General features: G+C 40.0%; 1 protein-coding gene across 3 annotated transcripts in view; it reads right to left on the reverse strand.

Moving 5' to 3' along the window:
• Window positions 1–2502: 2502 nt before the first annotated feature.
• The window catches only part of LOC149229456 (uncharacterized), a 369375-nt gene continuing 349502 nt past the window's right edge, over window positions 2503–22375 (reverse strand). The window contains exons 8-9 of one of the 3 annotated variants that reach the window (XM_089378658.1): window positions 2992–3076; window positions 2503–2783 (exon numbers count right to left, since the gene is read on the reverse strand). In XM_089378658.1, the coding sequence (XP_089234784.1) occupies window positions 3008–3076 (69 nt within the window). In that variant the 3' untranslated portion in view covers window positions 2503–2783; window positions 2992–3007. Of the gene's footprint in view, window positions 2868–2991; window positions 3147–22375 lie in introns of those variants that run through there. The other 2 variants (XM_089378657.1, XM_089378659.1) reach the window with 2 other exon arrangements.

Raw genomic sequence — 22375 nt, forward strand, 5'->3', positions numbered from 1 at the left:
AAAATTGTTAAATTTCAAGATTTTAAGTGTTTTAAATTTTTTTGATGGTGTTGAATTCATTTCCAACATCAAAAACATGATTTAAACACTACCTCTACAAAAAAATTTGAATTATTTTTGCCTGGATTCCGGCTACTTTTGACCGTCCGAGCAATTCCTCCACCTCCGTAGACGACTCCATCTTTTTTTTTCTTTTGTACATTTTGTACATTATGTTACTGGGAGGCTGGAGTGCAATAGTTGGAGTACGGGCATATAGAGTAGTATAAGCATATAGTACTAGAGCATTCAGTAAAGTTTTTTTTATGGAGCTGTCTACGGAGGCAGAGGAATTGCCCAGACGACCAAAAGTGCCAGAATCCGGGCAAAAATATTTCAAAAACTCTTTTAGAGGCAGTGTTTGAATCATGTTTTTGATGGTGGAAATGGATTCAGCACCATAAAAAACTTCTAAGGCACCTAAAATTATGAAGTTTGACAACTTTGACTTTGATTTACAAAATTCCCGCTGGATTTTTTCAAAATATAACCGGAATTTCCATGACTTTCAGGGCAAAAAAGAATAATCGTTAGACTACGGCTTTTTCTATTGTCTGCCATTAAAAACAGTACTGAAACATTTTAATAAAGCCGTATACATCACAAATGCAGCTCTCTCTGTGACAGGTTAAAACATATTTAATAGATTATCTGTATGGATTTTAATTAGATTTCTTTCTTGATTTCAAAGGAACAGAACAGTTTGCTTAACACTTAATTATTAGTAAATTTCTGGGGTTTAAGGCATATTCTCTTCTCCATAAAATGAGTCCTAAACAAAGATATTTGAACTTTGGATCTCTTGGCTTTCATAAATTTCAATTATTTTGATCACTAATTGAGTTACTCAAAGACAATAAAAAAAAAATTTAAACAAGATCATCCATATAAATTTAATCAAAACCACATAATATATATGTGGCCATGGTTAGTTTTTTGAATTTTTATTATTATTTTTAAAATTTTAGTGTATTTTTATTTCTGACAAATAATTTGCAAACCACATAAAAATAGTATGACAATCTTTTTAACCAATCAAAAAACGGTAATAAATTTTTCAGAAAATGAAAATATACCTTTTATAATTATTAGATATTCAATTCAATATATATATGTTTCAAAACTATTACAAAACTATAATAAACTGATTTAATTCAACTAATTGAAATTCAACTAAATTGACTCTAAACCAATTACAATATATCTGCCGCAAGTATAACAAGGATGGAAGTGAGATTCTTCATCCTGTTTTGTCTCTTGCTCATTTGTGCTCCCATGTGCTCCCATAAATCTAAGTTCATTAGCCCGTGGCGTTTAAACATCTAGTGCTTTGCTTTAGATTAGTAAAATTTTAACTTCAAATAAATGGTTACCACATTATAAGGAAACGGCAAAGCTCTTTACAAATAATTTTCCTGGAGCTAAAAGGATATACCAACTATGCATAGACCCCTCTCGTGTCTCCAGAATGATGGATGGAATTCTCCCTCACAGTTATATCACTTGGTGCTGAACTTCCACCATTTTATTAGGGTCCACATCAGCAAAAGCCAATATATAAATTTCCAATGGATAAAATATGAATATTTGATTATGTAACTTTATTAACGAAAAGGTCGATCAAGGTCTAACTATTACTCGTTAGCACGCCGATGTAAGTACTTGATATACTATGATTGTCCTTGTTTCTTTTAATCTTCACTACAAGGTATGCATGAAAACAGTAGCGAGATAGGAATATGAATATGGATTTGAATAAGATTTGGTGTGGAAAAAATAGATAATGATAATTATCAATACAGATGTATTCATTTCATAGATACCCCACTATGCATTTTGTTCCATGATTTAGAAAAAAATCAGCCTGAGAAATGCACAATAAACCAGAAAAACTAATTCATTCCCTCGAAGTTTTGCAAAGTAGTTTATATTTATAAGTTTATTTTTAATATTTGTGAGGTTTGTGAGCTATTTTTTGATGCTTGTAACTTCCCTCGTATCTAAAGAGTCGAGACAAAAAAAAAAAAAAAAATAGGTTGATTGAACCATATCCATACTGTATGAAAAATTTGCCAAAATCTGTACTGGTGCCAAATCTCCATACAAAAAGGCCTACACAGACAAGTCTTGCTATTATGGTTGAATATGGTGGCCATTTTAGCCGTAGACTTTATATTTATATAAAGCACTTTTTTTCGACGAAACTATATTCCAGGCAGAAAACAGTTTTGTAGCACATCATCAAAGTTCTCTTGGTTTCATTTATTATGACAGAAAACGAAGGAAAATACTTATTTTACTCATCATAAGCCTATTAACATGAAGAGCTTATGAGACTTTCTATTCAGATTCAAAGATACTAATAGAGGATAAGCTGTCATCCATTTTGGTTGAAAGCAACAGAACACGTTCAGAAATGACAAAAGAATAAAATAATCATCAGTACAAATAAAATAATCACCATGAAAATTAATGACCGGCCATCTTAAATAATATATTACTGTATTCTCTATAGATATTGACATGCAATATGCAGAACGAGATAGCTAGACCCAGATATGAGCTTAAAGCTCAATCTGCATTCTAGGGCAATTCTATCATTGTATAATCTTCATTGTAAATTGTAACATTAGTTAAAGTACTTTGAAACCTTCTGTTGCTTTCCAAGTTCCAGGTATCAACAATTCATTTGTCTGCATGTGAAGACCTGCCTAATTTGCTCCCATGGTATTTAGAGCATACACCTGTTTGTATCAAGACTTCGTGACTTCCTGCTACTTAATATGAGTTTCCCTAATAAGAATGTAAAAGCCTCCTTGACAAGTTCCCTATGTCAAAAGAATGAAGTTACATCAAACATAATAACTCAGCTGCAACTTTTAATTAAATGGACATACAATTCCCCTTTTTCTGTAGAACCACGAGATCTGAAGAGAGGATAGATGCACTCACAAGCATACGAGGCAAATTATTTTGGACTACTATTTTTCGATGGTCCAGCCCGTTCAACCATTACATCATAGAGCTGCTTTCCATTCTACAATATAACATGCTATTAGTTACCCCTATAAGTCCGGTTAGACTCTTATGTAGCGTCCGTCATATACCTAACATCAAAATTAAGCATTTATAATAAATTCAAAGTAATTCCAGCACTACAAGTTAAATACATATCGCATGTTAGAAAAAGGTTTTCCTCATCCTTCATCCTTTATCAACTCTGAAAAAATAAACAAATTCTATTGTTCGTAACCATTGGTAAGGCAGAAGGCTTCCATTTACTACTTGTAAGTTTCTCCGATCTAAATGCTGTAACGATTGCATTTCACTCATTCTGTTATGCATTTCACTAAGTGAACGTACAACTAATTAAATGCAAGAATCAACTAGTAAGATGTTGCTAAAACCTCAGAGGATGGATTCTAATGAAAAACTAACTGTGTCTACTAATGCAAGGGATAATGGCCACAAAAAAGATGGTTATCTGGTTGAATCCAAATTTGTTGGGGATTTTGGCTTCCACTTCCAAGCACACTGTTACCCCTCATATTGACATGGATGCTGAGGGACTACAGATACACACTTATTTTTTGCTTGAGGATAGTCCTTGGATGGAAAAATATGGTGATTCTCCATGATGTTGATGTGGTTGATTGTAATGTCCCTTTTTCTGAGCATTGGAAACAGAGACTAACTCCGTAGCCTACCCTTTCCCATAGGCTACAAATTAAAAAGTAATGATGAAATATCAAGGAGTTAGTTAATTGAAAAGTGACTAAGGAAAAATAATAAGTCACTTTATTGAAAGAAGAAAATGACCCATGTTATTTGGATGACCGATGGTATTCAGATAGCCATCTCAATAAAAGGAAAGGAGGAGCTCATTTAGGGACTGTTACCCACCAAAATTCGTAACCGTATAGAAGAAAACGTTTCTCCTACTCTCTACATCCATTCAGCCAGCCACGTGGCCCCTGACAGCCACCACTAGCTGATGATGTGCCATTTTATCTTTGCCACCTGCATCAGTCATATGCTTCTCACCCATCTTGCAAGAGTGCATGAACAAAGGTGGGCTTCTGATCAAAAGGTACTTAAATCATTTTTCAATTGGGTGCTTATGCTTGTTCGTATTTGAACATTTGATATGGATTATGCGGTGAATTGGAAGAAGGATGGGTTTTGACCGTGATTTTGTTCCCTCACCTTAAATGGGGGGGTTAATCTTCGATCCTAGTCTAGAGGGACCTACCCTAATGGCCCAATCAGTATAGGAGGGGCACTACTTGGGAAGCCCTGAATGAGATAGTGTAGTTCCATTTATCCCTATTCCATACTTACCACTTTCCATCTTACATTATAAAACTGTATTCCACCTCCATTCTTTGGGTTCAATTGACTATTGGTTCTTTGGGATTTGGCACCCATACATTCATAAGCCTGAGTAGAGCCTGAAACTTTGCCCTGGGAGGTTGATGCAGCTAAAAGAAAAGAAAAGAGCATATCATGGCAACAAAATAAAATAAAAAGAATATCAAAATGCAAAAGATGGTCGGGACATATACATTAGCACGTGGGAAAAAGCCTAGCATGAGATCTACCTCACTCCTGATGGCCATCACCCAGTGCTTGAGCACATGTTGCTCCATTACATCATAACAAAAACCCTTGCATGTCCCAACCTCGATGAACAATAAAATGACTCATCCTTAAGGGGTAATACATGTTAATTTTTAGGGCTAGATTGTTCTCTGTTGTAAATAATAAACAATTTTATTATTTTTCAACATTTTCATATTACATTCACCTCATAACATCATGTCATTAGCAATTATGTAGAGAGAACAATAACATCAAAAATGCAATAGAACAATAAGGAATGATAGAAGAAAATCATACATAATAGAGACACTAGGATTTAGGTCAGAGACCAGGGAAAAACTCCACAAGGGGAAAAACCCAACCAAATTATTCTTCTTAGATATTCATCAAATGTTCAATTGAGACAATGTACAAATATCATGAGACATAAGTCTTTCCTCATCAAACACATTAGGCCTCATAAGGCCAACCTGAGATCATACATGATCTTCATAAGCCAATCAAACAGACATTCTCAAAACCTCTAGGCTCTAAAAGGGCTGCCTCCAAATCACTGTAGATAACATAGATCTTTGCCAAGTCACAGTCATAGAGACAAGCCATGCATCACTGTCATATCACTATCATATATCACTATCTCATAGAGACACAACAATACATCAAACATACATTGCCATACATTAGTGGGTCACTACCATACACCAAAAGTCACTACCATATTAAGGACATAGATCACTGTGACATATCAATGACACTGTCAGACATAAAAGCACTGCATACACAGAGCACAACATACATAAGAGCATAGCATACATTATTGACATAAGAGCACTACCACATATCGTTGTTATCCCTGTCACATATCACTGTCATCATTGTTACCACTCAAACTAGCAGGGGGTCCTAGAGGGGCACTTGCTAGGTCAAGAGCAATGATGAAGCTAAAGCCCACTATCACCACGGCTAAAGCTTCCTACACTTTACGAACTTTCACAGATGTGAGGAGACCTGATATATAGAGAATCACTTATGAAGGATAGATCAATTAAGATGGATGTGAAGTGATCTCGGGAACCCCTTCCAAGGGGAGACTCAAGAATGGGACTTGCTTGCTTCTTAAGCAAGGTACACAGTTTTTCTAGGAAAAGGGGATGAGGAGTTAAGGGCTTGGTTTAAGGAGTTGTCAATTGTAAAGGGGCTTCCAAAACCCTGAAATCCTTGTTGAACTTGGTTTCCCAAGTGGTTTTTGAAGAGTTGACTTTTCAAAGGTATGGGACCACACAAGACTAAGTGGACCCAGGTTAGGTCAAGAGGAAGGAGTTTAGCAACCAATGATAGACTTGACCTAAACAAGGAGGAGAAGGGGATCAAAGAATTGATTTTCAGTTGAAGGTGCAAAATGATCCCTATGAGGAACTAGCCTAGGGAAACTTAGGGCAAAAACCAATCTTGAGGCTAGGGCTTGGGATATCTCACAACCCCACCATCGGAATTTCCTCAAATTGGAAGGCCTAGGGGAGACACCAACGTAGGTGAAGCCAAGAGATTGAAGTTTTTCTATAGATGGTTTGTCGGGAAAATGATGCCCTAAGAGCCCTAATGTGGCTAGAACTAGAATAAAGAAGGAGAGGTGAAGAAAAATGTTTCTTTAAGTGAGCACCTTATGGGGAGATTGGAGTCAAGAAGAATATGAAGATAGACTTCGTTTCTAGATCAAGGAGGCTCTAAGACAACTTCGCTTGTCATTAGGGCAAAGGAGAGTGACCTTAAAAGCCTTTATACTTCGTTTTGCAAAAGTGAAGTGGCTTATCAAGATAAATTCAACCATAGAATTATCCCTAGGAGAATTCGTTCAACATACATGGCCCATACATAGAGATATGCTATATAGAAACATAATTCCACAATTTCGCAGTAAATGCATGCAACAACTAGCCCTAGTAGAGAGAAAATCTCATTATCAATGTATGTGACAAAGTAAAAGAATAGATAGCATTGAATTTGTACTTACATGTAAGAGAATATATCCAACCACCAATAAACTTGCCAATAAAGAAGCTCCAAGGTAAGAAAAGACAATCCATACATCAAAATTCATCCATGTTCCAAATTTCGTCCACCAAGAAGGAATAGCGAAAATCTCTAAAGAGATACAAGTCCAAACCAAGTGATGATGATCAAATGAATCCTCATCACTTCTATTTATACACTTCTAATGAGTTCGATTTAGCTACTTGGGCCTACATTAGCCCCTAAAACAAAAATAATGTGTAAAATAACTAACTCTTGGTGACAAGCCCACCAAAGTAGCTTATAAACAAAAGAATAAGCCTCTCAAGAGGTCGAATGATCAACAATACATGTCGTTGGGCCTTGTAAGAAGCCCGATGAAGTCCATAAGTGCCACAATGATGAATAGGACTCCCAAAAGTAGTGGACAAGGGGTAGTCCTTTGTTCTCCAAGTAATAAATTTGTGGTGCTCCCAATGGGTGTGAGGGAACACAAGTAAGCTCATGGGTCTTCAAGTAGGTTGAAGAAGCATGTAGACCATCTATTAGGGCTCAGATGATGGTGTAAGTGATGCCACATCAGCATACAAGTCCTGCGTCATCTGCCAAGTGCATGGTACAATTGTGGGGTCGGCTGCTCATGGTGAACTAGGTGCATCTTCCTCGTCCAATAGGTGAATCTCAAACAATCTCTGAACATCTCTGGGGATCCATGGAGTGTTGTCTACTACTATGGAGAGCCATAGCCCTCAACAAACACCCTACATGTGCCAAAGTAGCCCTCTGGAGGGTTAGGACCCCGTATGGGGAGACCAAACCCAAAATGGAGATTACTATGAAATCATTGCGCTACCTCTCGCTTCAACAATTCGATCTAACTAATCAACTCTCTGTGTGTCTTCCAAATGACCCTCAAGCTTCATTAAATAATCTCCTCGTTGACATTCAATGACCCAGATTAGAAGTTAATCAATGGATAAGATCATTTCTGCTTGATCCTCATCTTCTTCTAGAAGTTACACCCACAGTTAGATTAATACCCATTAATTATTTTAATTTCCTAAGTTTAGACTAGGGTCGCATTAAAAATAATTAATTATTTTAATAAAACTTTCTCGGGGTGGAATTTCTCAAAACGCTTTCTGGGTTCTTTGGAATACATGTGCCCAAGCCTCCCTGCAAAATTTGAGACTTAGAGCACATCTGATGCTACCAGAAATCAACACTCGCCAAGGCAAGGAATGTGCTCTAGGCTCTAGCAATGCCTCCCACTAAAGCAATACCCTGACTTCATAACATCGTCCTTTGCGTTGTTGATGTCTGACATGCTGTCCACCAACTACTGCGCTGCTGCTACAACTATACTGTTGCTGACACTGCCACTGTCAACACTACATCTGTACTACAACTCCCTCTAAATTTTTGCATCCATGTTGCTGCTGGCACTACCACTCCAACTACCCTTGCACTGCAAACTGTCGCTGATACTACATCAACAACGGGAAAAAATCCCAAATTATTGAACAAGTGTTTATCATAGATGCATCTCGATGCTATAGATCTCACTGCTGCTATTCCCACACTGTCCCTTTGAAGCCACTGCGTTGCTGCTGCTACTGCACTGTGCCTCTCTGCACTGCTGCAACTCTGCACTACGCTGCTCAGTCTTGGCATTCTAGCCACTGCATTTGTCGCTCCAACACTGTTGGAATTTTTAATTCTAACCCATTATAAATTCTTCTTGTACTATCTGGTTTATTTCACCTACTTGTTTAATTACTTAACAAGTTATTTACCATGTAAATACTGAAAATAAACACAAGTACAGTATCAACATCTACAAATCATCAACTGTAAGAAAACAAGCACACAAGTGACACCATTATTTTTGGATCAATGTCCCCAGAAAAACCCAATGCGGGAAAACAATGCAACTATTCAGAGGGTTATATTATTATGCATTTTATCTGAGTGTAACTAGGTGCCTAAACCGGCTCACCCGACAGAGAAAAATACACGACAACAATACCTCTATATTCAGAAATAGCTATTCAGAAAACCTATCCCATGAAACGCTCTCCGGCACAACTCAAGCTTAGTGCTGGCCATTCTGGCCTCTGCGTCAGCGTCCTGCTGACCTGTGTCAGCCCCAGGACTCTCTGCGTCAACCCTCTGAGGCACTGTGCAACCTCTCGAAGCCTCTGGGTAATTCCCTCTGCCCTCTGCGTGGATGATGCAGTCTTCTTGGGCTCTGTGCTACCTTTGCTAGGCTCTGCATGGCCTGAACTGATTGCTGCTCTGGCTCTCTCTGCTTATGTGCTAGTCTCCTAGTATTGTCCTTGCCTCTTTGCCTCGTACTCACTGCCCCTCGCAGCTGACCACTGATTCACTTTTTCTTAGCAACCCCACTCTAGCAAAATGAATGACTGATCACTTTGGTGTATTTTCCAACTAACCCTCAACCCTCCTCTTATACTTTTCCTGTTGGTCCATCAACGGCCAAGATTAAATCTCTAATCAACGGCTAAGATTAGATTTGGCTTGATCCATGACTTTTGGAACCTTCTAACCCAGTTTTATATGAATACCCATTAATATTTTATTTTTCCTAAGTTTAGACTTAGGAACTCTATTAAAAATATTAATTATTTTAATATCTCCTAAACCAGGTACAATCTGTCCAAACCATTTTTGGGTCTTGGAGATCTCGTTCTTTAGCCTCTCCATCAATTTTCATGGCTAGAGCACATTCGATGCTACCCCAAATCAACACTCCCTCTTAGCAAGGACTATGCTCTAGTAATACTCCACACTGAGCATCACTCTGATTATTAGCACCGGTCCCTATGCTAATGCGAGGCCTCCCCGTCTAACATCCTCTGCACTGCTGCATCCTGTACTACTACCCATGGTTCTGCTACTGCCACTGCTGCATCTGTACAACAGCTCCCTCTGCATCTGTGCTGCTGCTGGTCCATACTCCCAACACTGCATCTGCACTGCATCCCCCTCTCATCATGGTGCATCATGCTACTGGATATTGCTACTGCACTGCAACTTAGTTACTGAGAAGTAAGTAATTGATCCACCCAACTTCTGACATCCCTGTTAGGCTAGAAACACTCCCAATGCTGAAGCTACCTCTGCCGCTAACAAGTGCTCCCACTACTGGCCTCTGCGTTGTTGCAACAACTCCCTGCATCTCGCATCGTTGCACACCTCTCTGTGCCATCTTGCACCATTGCAACACTCTCGTGCATCTCGCACTGTTGCAGCCTGCTAGCCTCATGCTGCCCGGGGACTCCTCCATTGTAGCACTCTCTGCCGATTCATCCACATCCGTCTCTACCGAGATCTGCCAGTCCTGCTACTCTTCTTCGGGGCTCTCGTAGTAAGGTATAATCCAAGAGGTTGGGTACCTCAAGGATCTTGCCCCTCATCGCCTATAGTCCTCCAAACTACAACTCGATGTCTCCCACTTCTTCTCAAGTGGCACTTGAGCACTCATGGCACAATCGTCCTCCTCCTTGACTTCTTTCTCCACCTTTGCAGGTGTTGCCTTTAAGTCCGAAGCCTCTCCCTTACTCTTCTTCCTAGGACACTGGTTCGCAAAATGACCCAGTTCCCCACAATGGAAGCACTTGACCTTGGAGAGGTCCTTCTTCTTCCTCTTCTCCTGCTTTCCCGCAGATGCTAGAGTCACATCCTCTTCTTCCTCCTTCTTGATCCTGACCCCTTTTCCGCTACTCCCCGCCTTGGTCAGCCGTTTGATCTCTTCTTGACGAAGAGCTGCCCATAGTTCTTCTCAATCTGGAAGACTTGTCCTGCCCAGTATGCTCTAGACAAATACCTCCCAATCCTCGGAAACTGCGTTCAGTGCGGTCCTCACCATCAATTCCTCATCCGGCATGGCCCCTATGGAAGTTAGCTGGTCATGGATCTCCTTCAACCGACCGAGGAAGACATCTATCTACTCTCCCTTCTGCATCTGGTATGCCCTTAGCTGATTCTCCAGGAGCATCTTCCTTTGCACAGAAGTATGCTGGTACAATGTCTTCAAGGCATCCCACATCTCCTTTGTCGTTTCCTTCTCGGCAATATGTGGTACCACATGATCCTTGACCCCATCAAGGATGATGCACTTAGCCTTAGCCATTGCCTCCTCATACCTTTCATTAGCTACCGGGTCAACTGGGATAGCTATCACTCTTGAGACGAAGCCCTTGAGGCGATGTCTGTCTAGAATGGACAAGATCCTGACCTTCCAGACCACAAAGTTGGATGCTCTGTCCAGCCTATCCTGATCTCTCAGCCCATTCACGGCCATCTCGCTGCTCTTCTTTCAACTCCTCTGAGTCTCTCTACTTCCCTCCTGGAAGTCCTCTGTTCGACTCCTGTTGAGTCTCTCAACTTCTCGTCTGGAAGTTCTCGGTTCGACTCCCTCTGAGTCTCGATTTCCCTTTTGGAAATCCCTCTGCCAATGTCAAGTTGCCCCACTCCAATCGTCTGTGCAATTGCACCACAGATCCAGATTCCTCGGTTAGAAATCCGCCTCGGAAGCAACTCCCTCCTCCTTGGTCTTGCCCTGTTAAGTATTGTTCTGACCACAGTACCCCACCAGCTTCGCTTCGCAAATTACCCACAGCCTCCTATACCCCAACAACTGAAGGATTGAGCCACTTGGCTCTGTGCAATCTCGGCACCGGAAAATCAGCTCCCCCAACCAACTGCGTCAGCCCTCCTGGCTTCTACGTGAGCTTGATTCTGCCTCCCTTAGCCTCTGCGCTACCTTTCTTTGGCCTAGCATGATGACCCAGTCCCTTTGCATCACTCCTTCCTCTGCCGCCTTTTGCAAGGATCAGCTCTATCACTCAGGACAGCTAAATCTACTACAAATGCTCTGCTCGGCTGATGCCTTCAGTTTTCATGTGATCTGCACTGATACCATGTTGGAATTTCTAAGTCTAACTCGTTAGAAATTCTTCCTGTACTATCTGGTTTATTTCACCTACTTGTTTAATTACTTAACAAGTTATTTACCATGTAAATACTGAAAATAAACACAAGTCCAGTATCAATATCTACAGATCATCGACTGAAAGAAAACAAGCACACAAGTGACACCGTTATTTTGACCAATATCCTCGAAAAAACCCAATGTGGGAAAATCGGTGTAAGCTATTCAGAGGGTTATATTATTATGCAGTTTATCTGAGTACAACTCGGTGCCCAAACCGGCTCACCCGACAAAGAAAAATGCATAGAAACAATACCTCTATATTCGGAAACAAGTATTCAGAAAACCTGTCCCACGAAACCTCTCCAGCACAATTGAAGCTTAATGCTGGCCCTTCTGGCCTCTACATCAGGCTCTTGCTGACCTGCGTCAACCCCGGGACTCTTTGCGTCAGCCCTCTGAGGCACTGCGCAGCCTCTAGGAACCTCTACGTAACTCCCTCTGCCCTCTGCGTGGATGACGCACTCTCTGGGCTCTGCGTGGCCTGGACTGGCTACTGCTCTGGCTCTATCTGCTTCTGTGTTGGTCTCCCAGTATTGTCCCTGCCTCTTTGCCTCGTACTCACTGCCCTTCGCCATTGATCACTGATTCACTTTCGCTTAGCAACCCTGCTCTAGCAAAATGAATGACTGATCACTTTGGTGTATTCTCCAACTAACCCTCAAGCCTCCTCTTATACTTTTCATGTTGGTCCATCAACGACCGAGATTAAATATCTAATCAACGGCTAAGATTAGAATTGGCTTGATCCATGACTTTTGGAACCTTCTAACCCAATTTTATATTAATACCCATTAATATTTTATTTTTCCTAAGTTTAGACTCAGGAACTCCATTAAAAATATTAATTATTTTAATATCTCCCAAACCGGGTACAATTTGTCCAAACCATTTTTGGATCTTGGAGATCTCATGTGCTTTAGCCTCTCCACCAATTTTCATGGCTAGAGCACATCCGATGCTACCCCAAATCAACAAACACTCCCTTGCACCATCTGACACTTCGTCCATCCTGCTACTACTGATCTGGGCTCCCGTAGCAAGGTATTGATCCGAGAGGTGGACTCCTCAAGGATTCCGCCCATTTGTAGCTCTTTTCAAACTACAACTCCAAATCAGCCCACCTCCCTCTTGGAGGTATCTCAGCTGTCATGGTGAACTCCTCCTCCTCGATCTTCACAAGTGCAACCTTTGGATCGTATTTCTCATCTTTTTCCTTCTCCCTGAGAGGACACTGTGTTGCGTAGTGACCCATTTCACCACACCTAAAGCATTTGATCTTCGAGACGTCCTCCTTCCACCTCTATTGCTCCTGCTACCCCTTGGATGCAAGGGCTGCAGTCTCTTCCTCCTCCTTGGGCTTCGACCCACTGCTGCTGCTTCCATCAAGCTTACACTTGACTAGATCTCTCCTCAACTCCTCTTGCTTGAGATCTGCCCACATACTATCTTAGTCTGGCAAAGCTGCCTTGCCCAGGATGCTTTGGACAAAGACTTGCCACTCTTCTGAGACTGAGTTTAGGGCTAGTCTCACCATTTCGAAACCTTGAGGTGTAGACCCCATAGCTACTAACTCGTCCCGGGTCTCCTAAAGCTTCATGAGGAACGAATCTATGCGCTCCCTCTTCTGCATCTGCGCAGATCTCAGTTTCTGCTCTAAGTACATCGTCCGTTGTTCGGAAGATCCTTGATACAGCATTGTTAAGGCATGCCACATCTCCTTAGTAGTCCCTCTGCTAGCGACGTGACAAACCATGTGATCCTTTACTCCATCAAGGATCATACTCTTGGCCTTCGCCATTTCTTCCTAGTACTTCTTCTGTGGATTTGGATCTGCTGGTACAACCACCACACCATCGACATAGGTCTTGAGAGAATGCTCATCTAGAAGGAATGACATCCTTGCCTTCTAGATGACATAGTTGGATGCCCCATCCAACCTGGCCTAGTCTCTCAACCCACTGGGAGCCATCTCTACCACGAAAATGTCAAACTGCTCCTCTAACAGACTTCTTGGCGGGAAGTCTACTGAGGAAAAATTCCCTCACTACGTTGCTCCTCTCTCTTCTGACGTCTTTTAGCTCAACAATCTGCCTGCCGAAAAACTGTGTCCCACCAGCTCTTCCTCACACTGAGGATCAACACTGCTCCCTCTGCCATGGCAAGATTTTGATCTAGAAGCCCTTCCTCTCTGTCGACTCACTCAGAGAGAGACATTCCTCGAAAATTCAGCCCTCCTGGCTTGGATTGCGCAATCCCTCTAGGGATTCGAACTGCTACCTCCTGCAGCTATTTCGATCTCCTTTCTTGCTCAAAACTAGTTTCTCTGGCACTGTTCTTGTCTCACCTACACTGCTCTGATACCATGTGAAAATTCCTTAAACCAGAATCCCTACTGCAGCAACTGATGATATTTCTCCTACTTGTTAGATTTACATGAACAAGTTATTTGCAATTTCCTATGGCAAACATCGAAATACATACACTGCAGCCTACACCATTTAAAATAATATGCCGAAACAAGAAATTGAACAATAGAGAAAGATACAACACAAATTAACACTGTTTTTTTTAGAAAAATGTCCTCGGAAAAACCCAATGCGAGAAAACCGGTGCAACAAATTTGAGGGTTTTATTATTAATCAAAAGTTATTTCTAAATACAATCTCTGGATGCCTTGCTGGCCATCCAGTACAAAGAATATCACTAGGCAGAAGAAATTAGTGAGATTACCTCACTCCACAATGCAAGTCTCGACTACACTGGTAGTTGAACCAATGAGTACCCCAGCTACTTCTGCGCTACCCCTGTGTGGGCATGCGTCAGCCTCTAAGGCACTGTGTCACCTCTGTTGTGAATCGATTTTCTCTTTGGAGCTTACTCCAACCCTCTCGGCTTAGAACGTCAGCCTCAACAAATTCGGACCTCTGCTTGGAAGGCTTTTGCACTGCTCTGTGTGGGTCCAACGTGAGCCCTTCCTGGCTTTGCATCACCCTCTCTGCCAACTACGCTGCCTCCTCTGTGTGTCTCTCTACCTCTTCGTTGAGTATTCTTGGCTATGCCGAAGATCCTCCAGCCAAAACTATCTCTGCCCCTCTTTGCATGATAACTACAAAATCACTGCGCTGCCTCTAGCTTCAGAGATTTGATCTCACTAATCAACTCTCTGTGTGTCTTCCAAATTACCCTCAAGCTTCCTTAAATAATCTCCTCGTTGACATTCAACGACCCATATTAGAAGCTAATCAATGGCTAAGATCATTTCTGCTTGATTTTCATCTTCTTCTAGAAGTTACACCCATAGTTAGATTAATACCCATTAATTATTTTAATTTCCTAAGTTTAGACTTAGGGTTTGATTAAAAATAATTAATTATTTTAATAAAACTTTCTCCAAGTGGAATTTCCCAAAACGCTTTCTGGGTTCTTTGGAATACATGTGCCCAAGCCTCCCTGCAAAATTTGAGACTTCGAGCACATCCAATGCTACCAGAAATCAACACCCATGGCGATCAAGGAGAAACAAATGTTAATATGTCATCCATCTCCTTCGACCATTTGCATCATGTACCTATGAACATAATGAGAATGATATGCCTGAGATATCCCTTGAAAGAAAGTTCCTTTGCTTGATCATTCAGTACTCTATACTAACGCTAAGAGAAAGGCACAAGTTGGATTCCTTTTCTCCCTCCTCATCTATGACCCTTTTTCATGATACATAGTCTTCTTGTTTTCCCACCTCCCACCCATATGATTCACCATACAAAGCTTGTGAAGGAGGAAGTGGTATTTGGTTGCCTATCTCATAATGACTCATAAGGGCAACTACTATTATGTTGATCTAATAATGTGTTGGTTACATTCGTTGTATGACTATACTTAACTCATGCATTGTATGTTAGCATTGCATGGTAGTGTAGGTGCATTGCATATTCTTTTCGCATGCTAATATCACTCATCTCATGTTCTCATATAGATTAGGATGCATTAGATTAAATTTTTCTTTATGTATTGATTTATTACTTTCATATAAAACGTAGGTGATTCCCTACAACCAGTGCACATGCTCCCAAACAAGTTTGTTGCAATGTGCAGGTTACAGGTCTACAATCCCATGAGATTGTTGGCGTTCCCATGAACTCCCTATTTGAGTACATGGATCATGTGCCCTACAATGAGCTCATGTCCTAGTTGGAGCCAGATGTTACCCACCAAAAGTGTGACCCCATAAAAGAAATTTTTCTCCCCTCATATATTCTTGCGAGCCAGCCAACAACCCCTAATAGCTGCTAGTAGTCAATGACAATGTGCCATTCATATCTCTGCTACATGCATTAGTCATGTTTCCTTACCCATTTTGGCAAGAGAAAATGTTGGAAGGTGGGCTTCTGATCAAAAGGTACTTTAGTCATTTTGCAATTGGGTGCTTATGCTTATTTGTATTTTGGGCATTTGACATGGATTATGGAGTAAACTAGGAGAAAGAAAGATTTTGACTGTGATATTGTTCCCTCACCTAAAATTGGGCACTAATCTTTCATCTTAGTCCAATGGGACCTCCCCTAATGGCCCAAATGGGTAAAGGAGGAGCACTAGTTAGGAAACCCCGATTGAGATACTGTAGTCCCATTTCTCCCTATTCCATACTTACTACTTTCCATATTACATTACAGGCCCTATATTCCACCCCCTTTCTTCAGGTTCAACTGCCCATTGGTAGTCTGAGATTTGGCATCATACATCCTCATACTTAGGCAAGGCCCCAAACTTGGCCTTGGGAGGTTGATGTAGCTAAATGAACAAGAAAAAACATATGATGGCCACAACCAAAAACTAAAGAAGATAAAAATGCAAAAATGGCCAGGACATACACATTAGCACGTGGAAAAAGCCTAGCATGAGATCTACCTCACTCACTATGGCCATCATCCGGTTCTTGAGCACATGTTGCTGCTCATATTATGTGAAGGAACCTTTGCACATCCCAACCCCTAGTGGGCAATGAGCTGCCTCACCATTAATGGGGTAATAACTGCTATACATCATACAAAGCAAACTCTAACCCTTGAGTTATGAGCAGTAATATGAAAAAAAATCAAGAAAAAGTAGAAGGCACACAAGATGGGTGGAAACACAAAGGCCGAGTTGGTAACTCATGCATCCACGATTGCTCTCTCCCCATATCTAAACACTCAGGATGAGGAGCCCTTCATAGTTGGTCCCTTTGACCATGGCAATTGGCCAGAAGCCTTCTCCCCTTCGTTCCATCATTATTCATATGGCACCTATCAATTGTAGGGTGGCCTGTGTTGTATGATCCTCAGCCCCCCAAGGATCCAAAGTCAGAACCGTGTCTTGTACGGATCCTTGGGCGATCCTCCGATAGAACTGTGGATCCGAAAATCAGATCTACAGTTCCGCCATTTTGAGGCGATTCTTGGACATCCGAAACCGTGCAAGCCCAATCATAGTTCCAGATTCCCGATTTGTCGCGAATCTGTGGAGTTTCAAGCATGGATCCACGTGGATCACGAGCAGTGCCGAGGGGGTTTGATTTCTAATCTTTTATTTTTATTTTCTTTGACTTAAGTTGGGTTGGGGCTTCCCAGACACTCACAAGGTGCTCCCTTGATGCTCCTTAGATGCTTCCTAGATGCTCCCTCATGGTAATGTTAAATTCTTAAAGTAAAAGTGGCATTCTCCTTTTACTTAAATTTTTAACATTACCATGAAATGACTTAGGATGTTTGAGTGGTTCCAACCTCATCGGACTTCATATGGAGAAAATAGAATTTCATATCCTATTCAAAATTCAACAAACTTAACAGTTTTCAGGAATTCAGGATCAATGGGATTGTGGCATTTCATTAAATTATATCATGTATTAGGGTATGTGATTGGCATTTAATCAAGAGCACCAAGCCCTATATGTACCCTAGTGTTGGTGGTGTTAATTGTTGAACTCCTTTGTCATGGCCTTAGCAAAAAATTACATTTCAATCAAGTCAAAATCATTGATAAAGCATGTTAAGCTTTTTCTACCATATTTTAAGGTTTGGATTGGGTAGTTTGATCAAAATTGGGCAATGTTGACTAATATCCCTAGAAAATCGAGGTAGAGACAAAGGCTAGACAGAAGGAGAAGAATCTAGATTCAAGATGGTTGATGCATCTAAATGATTGATGCTCAAATAATTGATCAATGATGTACAATGGATGCCATATCCATCTTGATATATGTGAAAATATGCATGTTTTCATATATTCTACAACTAATTTGGTATTTTGGATGTTTTTTTTAATATAAATGCAATATATATATATATATAGGAGATGCTTCCGAGACGCTTCGCTTCCTAGATTTTTGGAAAATGACGCTTCCGACGCTTCACTTCCAAAAAACATCTCTAGTTTGTCCCTGCTTCGTGCAACATTGGGGTGGACCAATGACATGTCACTTCCCCTTGGGGATTTCAAACATCTAATAGGGTGGTCTATTAGCCACTCCTACCTAGGGAGGTAACACCATTTCGAGTTCAAAGCCTTAATTTTGGAAGGGAAGCCTTATTTGAAGTGTCAAAGTGTCCATTACTTTCAAGCTTGGTTCACTTAGATGCAAAAATGATTAAATGTACCTAATGATGTAGTTGCTAGTACCACCTTGAAAACCCCAACGTTTTAGTAGAGACATGCATTTTGACCACCTAAAGACCCGTGAGACCACTTTTGTACCCCAAGATGAAAATTGGGGTCCACAGAGGAGCATTGACAGAGACCTAAGGGCCAACCCTTAGGAGGTGATTTAAAGGGCTTCTACTCACATCTTGGCACCAAGAAACCTCAACGCTAGCCCTAAAAGGGCTCATGCATGAATGATGTCATCTTTCTCTCTTAAGACTCATAAGTGTGGACTAGATTTATGTTTTCTCTTTGGCTACTAGGTTGGCTTGTGACCTAGCTTGTGTTGAAAATTGGTTGTCATTGATGTAAACCTAATCAATAGCCAGAAGAAGCCCCGCTTTCAATGAAAAAAATGACAAGGAAGATCAAGGTTCTTGGGATAAAGATCATCTTCATTTGATGGTCCTCATCATGCTGATTCTAACAGTAGGTGGCATGCCTCATAACTCGTCACGATTGAGGAGATATGCCTGATCAAAGTTGGTGCTCCATTTTTTGGTCAAGAATCCCCAAAGAAGATGTTGCAAAGAACCTATATATTGGTTTATGCGTGGCATTTTTGTTTCAAAAATTAAACTAAATTAATGACGGGCTTGTCCTAATAAATTTCACTTGCAAAATAAGACATGGTCAAATGCAAAATAATTAATTATATTTGGAAACCATGTTGGCCTCCTAAGATAATTTGTTCTAGCTCCAGAAATCAAAATTTAAATTTAAATTTGAGGTTGGCTCCCTCCTATTGTAAAGTTAGCTTGGCCCCTCTATAAGTGTCCTCAGCTAGTATAAGTAAGGGTCGTTTTCCTTCTATTTAGATCAATCAAAAGCATTGAATTTGACATATATTCAGCTGTTTCTGAGGCCTAGTTTTTGTCACGTCTATCTAAAGGAGCAGGCCAAGCTTGGGCATTCAACAGTTTATATTTTCCTTGATTCTTCGTTGGGCTACATCATATCTTCTAAAGGCCATGTAGTATCTTTGAAGACAGTTCTAGGTTGGGGAACTGTGCCAAAGCATCTAATTAAGGGTTTTAATTTAATTGGATGAGCAATGCATCAAACCATTAACACTTGTATAATCCAAAAACTCCTGAGAATTTCAAAGGGTTGATTTTCATTTCTATCAACATACAATCCTTGAATTGATTTTGAAAGAGGAAAAGAAGAAGATACATGAATAATTAAACATTCATACCGAATACTTAATCAACCAGATATAGTAGATGCATGTAGAAAAATTCTACAACCAAACACATATATATTCAAGGGATGACAAAAGGCAACAATTAAATGATGCAGAGGAACTAATTTAAACAAACTGTTCAATTAGCTAGTCTCCATAATGATGATAACTTTACAGTGGGTTGTTACGGAAGTTAATACTTAACTTAGCCTTACACTAACTCCTATGTTATCTTGAACATATACTGAAAAATAAAGATGAATATACTAGAAAAACTCACATGAACACAAGTGTTGTTAAAAATGAAGTCAGAATCCTTTGATTATCTTCAAAAACTTTCAGAAAAGTACAATAATGTATCTTGGCTATCACAACGGTTCAACCCTTCTTACTTTGAAATACAAAATATTTATAATGTAATTCAAAAATATCTAATCTAATATAATCCTTTAGAAAATAAATCTTATCCAAAATGATTTAGATATATCAAACTAATACAATACAAAATAGATTTTCTGAAACTGATTTGCATACTGCTCAATGTCTGGTTTCACTATATGAACATATGCTCTTGATTTCTATTCAGATCTCATTGATGAAATCACTCCTAGGGGGTCATAAGGCCAACTAAAGCTTAGTCTGAATTTCATTTGTTTGAGTAAACCGTCTACCTCCTTTGTTGCTCTAGTATTAACAATAAATGGTCCAATATATGCTTTTAACTTAAACTAAGCTTTTTGTTTCCTTGACACAAAATGGTTTTCATCCATATTCATCCTCTACCTAATGAATTCTAAGGAAAAAAATTCCTCATAGGCAGGAAAATTGGCAGTTTATAAGAAGGGTTTTCACAACCATAGACTCTGATTTCTGTAAGATTCTCATAAAGATACCAATCTCCAACCTTAGATTGTTCATTGAGATGTAAAATCCTTTTAATTTCTGTGGAGATTCTAGGAACTGCATCACTACTTTAAAGACATAATGCCATATGTAGAAGCTAATTAACAAAATCACTAAAAGAATATTCCTTTGTGTTTTTTCTAACCAGAGAATTCCAGTGGATCACTGATTGAGGTCTGCCCTGTGAGTCCATCGTTTGTAATGGGAATTTGAACCTCTTTGAATGATGATATGGAAAAAGTTACACTAGAATACTCTGATGTTCAAAAGATCCTTCAACACTGAATTTTAGAAATTGGTCATGGATGACATATGATAAAAACTAGCTAAAATTAAACAGAACTAAGGGTTTCTTTACAGATGAAAACACTGACAGAAATCCCATGATGACTTCATCTACCCACTAATCAGCTGGATACACTAAAAGACAAGAAACCATAGAAATAACTTGCTTGGACATTTCTGGAAAAATTGCAAAAGAATATGGTGGATTAGTTTTGGGCAATTCCGAATTTTCAGGCAGAAAAGACTCAAAAATATGGGCTCGTCGCTGAAAGGTAAGATTTTGGTAAATTTCCATGAGGGAATTAGTTGAAAAAGGATGAAGGGAACCTTGAGGATTGATCTACAAAGCTTGACAAATGGACTCAGAGGTTATAGAAAACAAAATTTCATTATTTCTGGAAACTATGGCTCTTTGGCTGGGTAAATAACGACTTTCACACCAAGTGATGAATTTAGGGAAGTGATGGGTTTGGGGGAAACAAAATTGAGGAAACATTGACTCCCAGAAACAAATTCATCATTGGCATCCTCAAATTTTTTATATGCCCAATTATGGAGTTCATAAAGGTCAAATTCACATTGGGTTTCAGTGATTTTAAACTGCGTATCAATCAAAGGAAGTTCATCCAGGTTAATTACGGGGGGTTAGGTTGGAATTTCTACAATTAGCTTAGATTTCCCTTTTTGACTCGCCATTTCAAGAGTTTAAGTGAATAGAGGATAATTTAGGAATTACCCAGTTGAATCGGCGACTGGTAGCACTGATAATCAGTGCAATTGGTCGCTTTGTTATGACAGAGCGTTATGGCTGAGAATAGCAGACAGATGAGCAACACAATAATAGCAATGATTTAAATTTAGAAGGGGTTTCCAACAACTTAATCTAAATTATTGTTATTGGCACGTCTGCATTCACTAGTTAGAACATTGGCGAGAGGGCATTTAATAATTTAACGGTTAAATTTGTTAAATTATCAGGCGGTTTAGCAATAGTCATTTTATTGGAAGCGTTGGTAGTTTGATAAACTAGTGAGAGTGTTGGCAGAGGCGTTGACAGCGGGCGGACGCGGTTTGGGGGGGGGGGGTAGTAGGCGGTAAGTGTTAAATGGAGGGGGGGTCCCACAATTGCTGGGAGCGCGACATGTAAGGGTGGGCAGTAAGGCGGAAACCACTTTGCAGATCCCCCTCCTTTGTTAACCGTCAGGAGTGCGGAGGGTCCCGCAATTGAGTTATAACCATTGATCAGGGCGGAAAAGATCTTGGGCGTCAAAAAGTGCTCGATGTTTAGTTCTTTCGACGACAATTATTTTATTCACATAAAATAATCATTTAATAAAAAAATTTGCGCCAATAAAAAATTAAAAGCGGCATTTAGGCTTGCGCGCTTATTACAAAGTGAAGAAAGAAATTTTAACTTAATTTTTGAAAACTATGCACTTCAAAAATCAAATGCATAGGTGAAAATAAGTTACAAGATCGGCTTCATATGGGGATTGTTTCCCCCTACGAGATGCTGAGAACATGCAAATCCATGTTCCTTCTCCTTGGGCTATGGAGACTTTGTTGTAAAAAGTCACACTTGCTCTGGAAATGTAAATAAAACCGGATATATACAATGTTGATGATGAAAAACTTGCTCAGTGCTAGATGTA

The sequence above is a fragment of the Pinus tabuliformis genome, chromosome J (genome assembly GCF_031772625.1).
Source record: "Pinus tabuliformis cultivar Carrire ecotype Pingquan chromosome J, CPIR1, whole genome shotgun sequence".
Taxonomy (NCBI): domain Eukaryota; kingdom Viridiplantae; phylum Streptophyta; class Pinopsida; order Pinales; family Pinaceae; genus Pinus; species Pinus tabuliformis.